General features: G+C 37.4%; 1 protein-coding gene across 6 annotated transcripts in view; it reads left to right on the forward strand.

Moving 5' to 3' along the window:
• The window catches only part of klc1a (kinesin light chain 1a), a 101,917-nt gene extending 92,044 nt beyond the window's left edge, over window positions 1–9,873 (forward strand). For all 6 annotated transcript variants that reach the window (XR_013579462.1, XR_013579463.1, XM_078562474.1 and 3 more), the window contains one exon: window positions 7,773–9,873. Coding sequence is in view for 4 of the 6 variants with exons in the window: in XM_078562479.1 (XP_078418605.1) it covers window positions 7,773–7,862 (90 nt within the window). In the remaining 2 variants the exon portion in view is untranslated. The remainder of the gene's footprint in view (window positions 1–7,772) is intronic.
• Window positions 9,874–11,716: the final 1,843 nt, after the last annotated feature.

Below are 11,716 nucleotides of genomic sequence, written 5' to 3' on the forward strand. Positions count from 1 at the left end.
TACAGTAAAAATAAAGTAGTTATAGTGGGAGATTTTAATTTTCACAACTGGGAGAAACAGGACAGCTCAAGGGTCAAAAGCAATTAATTTCTAGACTGTATTCAGGACATTTTTCTATTCAAATACGTTTTAGAATCAAGGAGGAAACAGGCCATACTAGACTTAGTGATGAATAGCAAATCAGAATTAGTTAGCATTCTAATGAGGGAACATGGTGCAAATAGTGACCATAATATAGTTGAATTTGATATTGGGCTTGAGAGGGAGAAGGGAAAGACACAAACCAAGGTTTTAATTTGAAGGAAAACTTTGAAGAAATGCGAAATAAATTGACGACAGTAAACTGGTCTGAACTGTTAATGGGTAAACCTACAAACAGTAAGTAGTATACCAAAGATGTATTTGGTATAAAACAAAATTAGTGGGGCATACCCCTAAAAAAAAAGTAGAAGTTCCACTTCAAGCAGCCATGCTCAACAAATGAGTATCAAGCTACAAGAAAAGACTTGTACAAATGCAACAAAAAATTGATATCCATTAGACTGAGAGAGCCATAAAGAATAGCAAAAAAATATATTAGAGGTACAACAAGGAGTATGCAAAATTCATGAAGGAATTCTGACCTTTCTGTCCTTGGTCTGCTACAGTGTTCCAGCTAGGTCAACGCAAGCTCAAGGAACAGCACTTCATCTTTCATTTTGGCACTCTACAGCCTTTCGGACTCATTGAATTCAATTAATTTTAGGTCATAGTCTGTCCTTCTATCTTTTTTTGCTAGTTCGGTCTTGTCTCATTTCTTTCTTTATACCTTCATATTGTGTTTATGCGGCTGCTTTGCGGCCACTCACATCTCACCTGGATACATCTTTTGTTTCTTTATTATACCCGTTGCCATACTGTTTGTTTGGCTTTTGTACATTTGTCATTTAATCTGCCATTTCCTTTTGTCATTTAATCTCTTCTGCCCTTCACTCTATCAAAGACTGATGGGGAAACTATTGGAAGCAATCCTGAGGGACAGAATTAATCTACACTTGGAGAGGCAGGGATTAATCAAGGACAGTCAGCATGGTTTTGTTAAGGGAAGGTCATGTCTGACCAATTTGATTGAATTTTTCGAAGAGGTGGCCAGGTGTGTAGATAAGGGCAATGCTTTGGCGTAGTCTACTTGGACTGCAGCAACGCTTTTGATAAGGTCCCACATGGGAGACTGATGACAAAGGTAAGAGCCCATGGGATCCAAGGCAAATTGGATCCAGAATTGGCTGAGTGGCAGGAAGCAGAGGGTCATGGTCGAGGGGTGTTTTTGTGACTGGATGCTTGTGTCCAGAGGGGTTCCATTGATCGGTTTTGGGTCCCTTGCCGTTTGTGGTGTATATAAACAATTTAGACTTGAATGTTGGAGGGTTGATCAGTAAGTTAACGGATGACACGAAAATTGGTGGAGCGGTAAATAGTGAGGAGGATAGCCTTAGATTACAGGAGGATATAGACGGGCTGGCCAGATGGGCTGATCGGTGGCAAATGGAATTTAATCCGGATAAGTGTGAAGTGATGCACTTGGGTAGGGCGCGGGAATACACGATGAAAGATAGGACCCTGGGAAGTACCAAGGATCAGAGGCACCTTGGTATGCATGTCCACCGGTCCCTTAAGGTAGCAGGACAGGTGGATAATGTGGATAAGAAGGCATGTGGGATACATGCTTGTATTAGCCTTGGCATAGAACATAAGAACAGGGAGGTTATGCTGGAACTGTATAAAACGCTGGTTAGGCCACAGCTAGAGTATTGTGTGCAGTTCTGGAATCTGCATTATAGGAAGGATGTGATTGCACTAGAGAGAGTGCAGAGGAGATTTACCAGGATGTTGCCTGGGCTGGAGAGTTTTAGTTGTGAGGAGAGATTGGATAGACTGGGGTTATTTTCCTTGGAGCAGAGGAGATTGAGGGGGGACATGATTGAGGTGTATAAAATTATGAGAGGCATAGATAGGGTAGACAGGAAGGAATTTTTCCCCTTGGTGAAGGGATCAATAACGAGGGGGCATAGATTTAAGGTAAGGGGCAGGAAGTTTAGAGGGGATGTGAGGAAGAATTTTTTCACCCAGAGGGTGGTGGGAATCTGGAACTCACTGCCTGAAAGGGTGGTAGAGGCAAAAAATCTCGTAACATTTAAGAAGTATTTGGATGTGCAATTGCGATGCAATGGCATACAAGGCTATGGGCCTAGTGCTGGAGGATGGGATTAGAATAGTTAGGTATTTGTTTGACCAGTGCAGACTGGTTGGGCCGAAGGGCCTTTTTCTGTGCTGTAGACCTCGTGACTTTCCTATTTGTTCTTCTTGTCCCTCCCCCCATCCACTGGCGCAAAACCTATTACATTTCTATCTTTCTTCAGTTGTGATGAAAAGTCATTGACCTGAAACACTAACTCTGTTACACATATGCTGCCTTACCTGTTGAGTATTTCCAGCATTTTCTGTTTTTATTTCAGATTTCCAGCATCTGCAGTATTTTGCTTTTGTATATGTGATGAATGATATTCCCCAGAGATCTGTACTGTGTCTCAGCTTTTCACCATATAAATTCTTGGATAAAGGAATAGAGAGTTGTATATCCAAGTTTGCATGTGACACCAAGCCGGTGGCACAATAATGAGCCTCAATTTCTGTAGTCTTTCCTCAACACTAAAGTCCCTTATCCTGTTACCTTGGAAGAACTTTTCCATGGCCTTAACATCCTTTCTAAAGAAAGGTGCCTAAACCTGGAAACATGTATATTTGTTGGCTGTTGTCCCATATCTTTCACTCAATTTTTAGTTATTCCCATCCCCCAACTTCTTTTCTCAAGGTTTTCTGAGCCATTTCACCTCAACCAAATAGCCATTCATGATGTGTAAGCTTATATATTGGGTCCCCAATATTTATGGGGAGGGAATAAGGGAGGGTATTTTGAACAATGGGGATGGGGCGGGAGAGGAACAGGAATCCGGAAATCTCAGGATCGGGAGGGAGGGCTCATGTATTGAAGGGGCGTTAAGACAGGATATACAGACAGCCACGATCAGAAGATGGTGGACAGGGAAGGGGGGGGCAGCACTCCTGTTCCTCCTGGCTCTCAGGTGTGTTGAAAAACCATTGTCTTCTGCAGCAAGTTCATCCTGTCTCTACTTTGTTGCTGAGTTTCCTGAGCTTGGAAAATCCAGTCAGCCAGTGTTAAATTTAAATTGGAGTCCCAACTGCACATGGGAGTTTAAGTTCATAAAGTGGTTCTTGAGAACAGGACATAAACATCATACCCTGCATTAAAAATAACAGCAGGCGCACCTGTGTTTTGGAATGCATTTTTAATTTTTTACATCCCCTCTTTCATCTGTCAGGGTTTATGAGTATTTTATTCAGGTATAAAAGCCAAACACATTCCTGTTCCCATCTAGTATCCATATACTTTGCATAATCTGTTTCCAGATACAGTTTCAGATACAAGAATAATTTGATGAAGCTCCTTTTTTTAAAAAAATGGGATACAAGATTTTATAAATTGGAATAGAGTACAAAAGTGATAATTCAAACCATAAGACATAGGAGCAGAAATTAGGCCATTCGGCCCATCGAGTCTGCTCCGCCATTCAATCATGATAAGTTTCTCAACCCAATTCTCCCGCCTTCTCCCCGTAACCTTTGACCCCCTTACCAATCAAGAACCTATCTATAAGACCATAAACCTTATATAAATCATTAATTAGGCTATAGTTAGAGCATTGTCCGGTTCTGGACAACTTTCTTTGAAAAAGATGCTGAGGCCATGGAAAGAAGATAGGCATAATAAATCCATCAAGCAATGATTTGATAAACTGGGTACTTTTTTAATAAGAACAAATTAAGTTCATAGAGGTATTCAAAGAGGTAAAGGTAAATAGGGAAAACTATTCCACTGGTTGGTGAGTTTAACATCTTGTGCAAAAGATGGGATCTTTGAATGTAGCACTTCCATGGTACAGCACTGAACTGTTAGCCTAGATTGTGTTCAAGTCATTGGAATGGGACTTCAAACCACAGCCTTCTGACTCAGATAGGAGTGCTACCGCTGAGGCAAAACTGCCACTATAACTGATAATTATGAACATGGATTTAAGACCGTCACCGAAATCGAAAACCTTAACTACACCAGTCACGTAAATACAATGACTACAGGAGCAAGTAAGAGGCTGGGTATTCTGCAGAGAGTAGCTCACCTCCTGACTCTTTAAAGCCTTTCCACCATCAAGTCCAGTAGTGTGATGGGATACACTCCACTAGCCTGGGTGAGTGCAGTTCGAGCAGCACTTAAGAAGCTCAACACCATCCAGGACAAATATTGGTGCCCAGTCCACCACCTTTAAACATTCACTCCCTTCACCACTGGCATACCCTGACTCTGGTATACACTGACAAAACGTTCTGCAGCAATTCAGGCTTCGTTGACAACACCTCTCACACTCGTCCTTCTAGGCAGTAGAGGTTGCAAGGGCAGCAGTGATGTGGGAACAACATCAAGTATCCTGCCAAGTCTCTCACCATCCTGACTTGGAAATGTATTGTTGCTGGATCAAAATCCTAGAACTCTTACCTAGCAACACAGTGGATGTATCAACGTACGTAGCAGTAGTTCAAGCAGGTGGCTCAGCACCACCTTCAAGGGCAATTAGGGATGGGCAATAAATGCCAGCAAGGCCCACGATCCCACATCCTATGTACGAATAATAAAAACAAGGGAGCAGGTTATTAGAACGTGGAATACTTTACCAAAAACACTAATAAAAGCAGAATTCTTAATTGCTTTTATAAGGGAAGTAAATAAATATGAGAAATAAAGTTTACATTTTTGAAATTTTTGTTCACGGGATGTGGGTGTTGTTGGGTAGGCCAATATTTATTGCCCATCCCTAATTACTCTTGAGAAGACAGCGGTGAGCCACCTCGAACCACTGCAGTCCATGTGGTGTAGGTATACCCATAGTGCTGTTAGCAAGGAAGTTCCAAGGTTTTGACCCAGTGACACTGAAGGAATGATGATATAGTTTCAAGTCAGGATGATGTGTGGCTTGGAGGGGAATTTGTAGGTTATAGTGTTCCCAAGCATCTGCTACCCTTGTCCTTCAAGGTGGTAGAGGTAGCGGGTTTGGAAGGTGCTGTGGAAGGAGTTACATGTATGGGATGGAGACAAGAGTGGGACTTAGTGGATTGCTCTTTTAGAGAGCTGACATAAGTGGGAAGAACTATAAAATTATTTGATTCTGTGGATAGCGATCAGAATGAGACTTGTTTTATTTTCTTCATAGCCCAGGGACACTGAAGACGGTTGTGCCCAATTATTGCCACAATTGAGATCGGCTGTACCATGTTTTACTAACTAGCAATTCACATGCCACATTGTAAAAGTTATTTCTAAAATGCCTGATCTTACATTGAAAAGTTTCGGCAAAATGACAGAGTTGTAGCAGAAAATAGTGGATGAGATAAAGTAGTTAGACTCTGATAAATTGCTGTATTTAGACCTAGGGCTTTGTTTAAACCTTACATTTATCTACATAATCTTGCTAACTTTCATATGTTAAAATGCTTTGCTTTGGTTATTAGGGAAATTATGATGAGTTTTTCATTGTAGAAAATGTAGTAGAATGCTTATTTTAAATGTATTTTTTTCAGGCTAAGGTGAAAAGATCTAGTCATAAGAAAGATCATTCAATCCTAATCCAAATTGTTCTGAAAGAATGGTACCTAATTCGGGATATCAAATCTGTGACTTTTTTGCTTCTTTGAATATTGGCATGGCGGTAAGGCTAGCTTTTATTGCCCATCCCTAGTTGACCTGAGAAGTTGACCTGTGGGCCTTCATAAAAATTCTCTTACGCAACTGACTGGCTTGCTAAGCCACGAAGAGTCAACCACATTGGTGTGTCACTGGAGTCATGTATAGACCAGGATATGAATGATAGGTTTTCTTCCCTAAAAGATATGATGAACCGATTGGTTTTATGTTGATAGCGGCTTTTTTATCTCCATACTTATCAACTCAATTCAAATTCTCAAATTACAGTGGTGGAATTTGAACTTCTTTTGGATTATTTGTCCAGGCCTCTGGACTATTAGTCTGGTAATGTAATAGCTACACTACTGTAACATTGTCAAATCTGATGCACAAAATAACTGAATATACAATATGTTTCAGCACTCTAAAATTTCTGGTTCAGATTTGGTGTTCAGTTTCCTCAAGCATAAACAATATACAGTTGTCTTCTAGTTTTACAGTAAAAGGGTAGAAATTATTAGAGAAGAAAAGCTCCACAATGTAATTATAGCAAGGAATAGAGTAATATTTCAAGAATTAAGTCTTTTAAAATTAATATAGTTAGAAATAATTCTTTTGTAGTATTTTCTCTTGTCCAATTTGTTCTTTTTTTTAGTAAATACACCAGCATTAGATATTGCTGATCTCATTAATGGCGATAATTTGGAAAGGCTATTGAATGCGGTTGTATAAGGAAACTGAATTAATATAACAGTTGAGAATTTAGATGCCACATGGTCTGGATCATATCTCTTCACCTGAACACACAAATAATGGACATTTACTATGCAAGTAAAAACATGAATATTTAAGTAACTTAATATTTTTATCTTATATTAATGTGTTTTAAAGAAAATTTAATGCACCATTAAGTTCCCACAAATACAAATGATGGACATTTTGGTCTGCTATGAGCTTGATTTGTGTTTTTCCACAATATTAACAATTAGTATTTTACTAATGCATGGTTTAAACCTTTCTGATAGATTCATACCTTACTGTATGTTAATGGCTATCTGAGAAATATGAAACAACAAATCAAACTTATGTTGCTTTATTCTCTTATTCCTGTAATTTCAAAAAGTTGTTTTAGGACCAATAGTTTTAGCTTTGGAGGTAAATTAAGGTTCTGCAGCTCAATTCCAAAGTTGGGACAACAAAACAGGATTGAAATTAACTGTCTACTGAACTGGGACAATGTATTTAGATTGGAACGGTTGAGATATGATTGGGATAGTTAGCTTCTTCAAGCCAGATCTTTGCTCCATTTCTCCCCCACTTTCCCTATTCCAGATGCAATTAGCATTTGCTTTTTAAAAAGTAAATATTCAAGAAATTGTTAATTAATGTTAATTATAATTTTTTGTGACATTTGATTTGCTGTGTGAGTAGATATTCCACAGGTTACTAAGCAATTAGTATTGTTAGGTTACACTGTGCTTGGATAAAATTCTGTATAATTACTGGTATCCTCCATGATGAAATGCTTAATTGCACAATATTGTTTTTTAATTTTACAGATTTATTCTTAAACATTTGTGTTTGCTCTCTATCTTTGTTTTCTAGTTTTCTCACATTTGTTGCAATTTGTGGTATATTCTACTTTACTGTCTTTTTATCCAAGATTGAAAATAGGGGAACTAATTGTGTGCAGTTATGACTGGAGTTCTAAGAGATGCCATTTAATTTGTAATTGTTAAAACAAGCAAGAAATACAAAAAGCATATTGTAGGAAAATCCTTACAAATGTTTCTAAGATTGGCTTCATGTTATACAAAACACTGCAAATGTCCTTTCATGCCATCAGCTTTAAGCATTTGAAAATATTGAATTTAATCTTTAGTTAACAGAATAATACTGTGCAACAAATCCGTGAATATTATGGCTTTAATGTTATACAAAAACTTATTTGTGATTTTTTCTTTTTTTATGTGAACCACAGCAACGAAATAATTGTCTGACAGAATCCAGAAGTCTGAGTGTCAGCCATGATGACCTGACGCACTGTGGATCAAAAATTGGCATAAACTAGACCCTCCATGTGGAAGAAACAAGAGATCCTTATTGCTACAATGTCTTATCACTTCTTTTCAAAATTGAGGTCTTGGAATATTATCCTGTACAAATGACTTACAGTAAGATTCTGATATTGTATCAGACCACAAAATGTCTCTTCCTATATTGTGAATTCTATATGTTTCATTGATACAATGCCAATAGCATCATGGAAAATTTGTTTTAAAGAGCAAAATAAAGAATGCGACAGCTGAGCTGGTGTTAGCTATGTGGGTAGAAACTACTTTTGTAAGATCTTTTAGTTAACTTGTACAGCTGAGCTTATTCTTGCTTGTTATTTTAAAATAGAGTCTCATGTAAACCACTTTTATCAGCTATATTCAATGAAGGCCACTTTACCTTTTGGCATCTCATGTGGCTTATACATGCCAGATGTCCAAATATTTGTCATTACATAATTGAGTAGCCCAGTATACCAGATTTTGTATTTGTGAGGTTAACAGATCATTAATAAACTATTATTATCCAGAAGAGAATTATTTGAAGTACTTGTACAACCTCGATATTCTCTGATAATACATGGTTGACTATACTATGAACTTGCACTATGTAATCCCTAGAATCAAATAGAAATAATGCTGCTAATGTGTGTGGAGGTCACTTTTATTACAAAATTGCTTTTTATAATACCTCAATCGGCTGTCCGACATAAGAACGTTACAAAACCATAATTGAATGACAAAGCATACCAAACTTAGTATTCTGGTTAGTGAATAAGATTCAGATTGAGAATTGCAGAACAGTTATGTTTGAATGCTACTTGGACAAAAAAAATAAATAGCGTAGAATTGAATAAAACTGGACCTTATATAGTTCTTAGCTAAATGGCATGCTATTAAAAGAACAAAACATGATACATATTTGAAATTACTGATGTATGTACAGGCATGTAAATTTGGTGGTGGTCAGTGAAACTGCAGGAAATGATTACACAAACATTTTTAAGTTTTCAAATTGAGGGTCTTTATAGATAACTTCATCCATCATTGCCTCATTATCTTGCACTTATGGACATATTTAGCCTGTCTCGTGTGTAATCATTTGATGTTCTGTTTAGGCAGTACCTGGAGTACTACTTGTCTGCTTACAAAGTTATAGCGTGTTTCATCTGTTTTTACTTTTATATTTGTATATTAACAGAAAATGTATTTGCACATATTAAAAATGATGATAAAAAGTAGGATTACAATTGAAGATTTAAATCATGACAGTTTTTAAAAATAGAATAGCCACAGTAGTCAATAGGTATGTAGATTCTCAATGCCATTAAAAGGTTTACATGTGGTTCTACAAACACTTGTGAATTTTTAATATAACAGACTGCAGCAACTGTTAAAGATGTCACAAGTTGAATTCTGACTACATTAGTTACTAGATTCTGTGCAATATAGCAGAAAAATGTAAGAGATGTTGGTTAAGGCTACTAAAATTAAAACCAGTTGTAGTTGCATATGTGTATTAAAAAGCTGCAGACTTACACATTTATTTAACAAAGCCTCTAATCCAGAAATTAAATCAGTGCCACCTCAAGTTAATATACTAAAATTGGATTTACATGACTGCTGTGATCTTAATACAAGACCAGTTTGAGGACAATGATTTCTGCAGGTAGTGATTTTTTAGTGTCAGAAGAGAGATTGTTTAATAAGTTTAGCTGATGAGTTTGGATCCAGTTAACAGATGTTTAGTTGTGTATTGCACTTTCACTAGGAATAGCCTGTGTAGCCATGACATTGCATGTAATGTTTTAACTCACCTGGAAAAGTTCAAAGTGCTACCAGTAAGCAAGTATGTAGTTCAGATATGAATATACTGTATTATTGTCATGATTTTTCATAGGACTGAAGACTTGTGCATTGGTATGTTGGATATATTTGACCTATTTTACAATATTTATGTTCAAAACGTATGAAATTTACATTTGTTGTGAAATAACTAGTAAGAAATAAAAGCAATTTTTAAAAATCCTTTATATATACCGTGTATATAAATTTGCTGAAAACAAAATGTCAGAAGATGGTAAGTCATTTTACTTAAACTTTCAATTGTGCTATGTATTACAACCTGGTCATTCTAATGGGTGCACCTGTAATTTTCCACGTGTTCTACTTTTATCTGTATTTAGCCCTCAGATTTTTGTATACCATCCATTTAAACAATATTTTGTCATTCCTGTTATCTCTTTTTGCACTTTCCCTTCCATCCATTTCTCAATTTTAAAAAAATGATGACAATAGCTGCAGTTTCTGCACTGTCCCTTTGTTGGAACAATGGTGTAATTTATTAACTTTTGTAGGTCAAATTAAAAATTATTTCCTTTTGCCACAAGCAGTTTTTTTATGCTGAAGACTTAATTCACAAAATTTTACTTGACTTTATCTTAATCACTTGGAACAACAGAAGCCCTTTTAAGCAATCCTCTGTGCATTGCCTACCTTTTTATACAGATCTGAGAGCTGTTAGCAATCTGATAAATAAAAGGAATGGTGATGTACATGCATCCTTCCAAAAGGTTTGTGTATTAGTTTGTGCATCAGTGTCCCAAAAATTGGAATAAGATACAGTACTAACAGACCAGTTTAATAAAAGCATAATAGCAACTTATGAATGGAGTTTATATTAAGAATTTCCCATGCGAGTGATAGCTAATCAAAATTTTTAAATGCCTAACACCACAGATTTCTCAGGTTTTCAAGGATTTGTATTTTCATTTCAAGGCAAGGTCAAAGTAAATATCGAACTAGAAACAACGGCTTGGAAGCATATCTGTTTATATTTTTTAAAAATCACTGATGTAAAACACTCAGGACTGTAAAGGACTTCAGGAAAATGCAGGTTAGCAGAATGAAAAGACAGGTATAATTTAATTCAATAAGTGCATGAGGGGACTAAGACCTCACTCTGTATATTTTTGTAAAATATATATAGATATCCTCATGGCTATTTCTAAAATTTTAAAACCTGGACAAAGACCTTTTAAAATGGCTGAATCTATGGCTGTCTGTGATCCCTGAACAAAAGGAGCTACCTGGCAGTATCAGAGAAACTTGCACCTCATCATTCCTGATGAGACACTAATGACCCCCTCTGGGCTGCACAGACCAAATTCAAAGAGAGCTATACAAAGACCATCTGCATTTCATAATTCAGTCTGGCCAACTGGCGTCTACTCATCTGTCAGGACAAAGAACCCTGCAACCTTCCTTAATGGTTGGGACATTTCCCAATCTTGGAACCCCGACGAGGGATACACACCCTTTGTCAAAGACACTGTGAAGTGGTGAGGTGATAGTGACTGTCCTTGAGATCAAAACAGCATTTGACCAAGTATGGTGCAAGAAGTCCACAGGAAACAGGGAAAACCAGTTGAAGTGTAATGCCTAGCACAAAGGAAGATAGGTGTGGTGGAGGCCCATCATCCCAGGCCCAGGACATCGCTGCAGGAGTTCCTCAGAGTATTGTCCTAGGCCCTAGACCTCCAGCTGCTTCATCAATGACCCTCCCTCCATCACAAGGTCAGAAGTGGGAAGGTTCACAAAGGATTGCAGACTGTTCAATACCATTCGTGACTCCTCAGATAATAAAACAGTCCATGCTCTCATAGATTTGGACAACATTCAGGCATAGGCTGTTAAGTGACGAATAACATTTCTGCCACACATGCCAGGCAATGATCATTTTCGCTTAATGTTCAATGGATTTACTATTGCTGAATCCCCCACCAATATCCTGGAGGTTACCATTGGTGAGAAACTCAGCTGAACTAACTATATAAATACTGTGGCTACAAGGGCAGGTCAGAGACCGGAA

The sequence above is a fragment of the Cetorhinus maximus genome, chromosome 18 (assembly GCF_964194155.1).
Source record: "Cetorhinus maximus chromosome 18, sCetMax3.hap1.1, whole genome shotgun sequence".
In the NCBI taxonomy this organism is placed as follows: domain Eukaryota; kingdom Metazoa; phylum Chordata; class Chondrichthyes; order Lamniformes; family Cetorhinidae; genus Cetorhinus; species Cetorhinus maximus.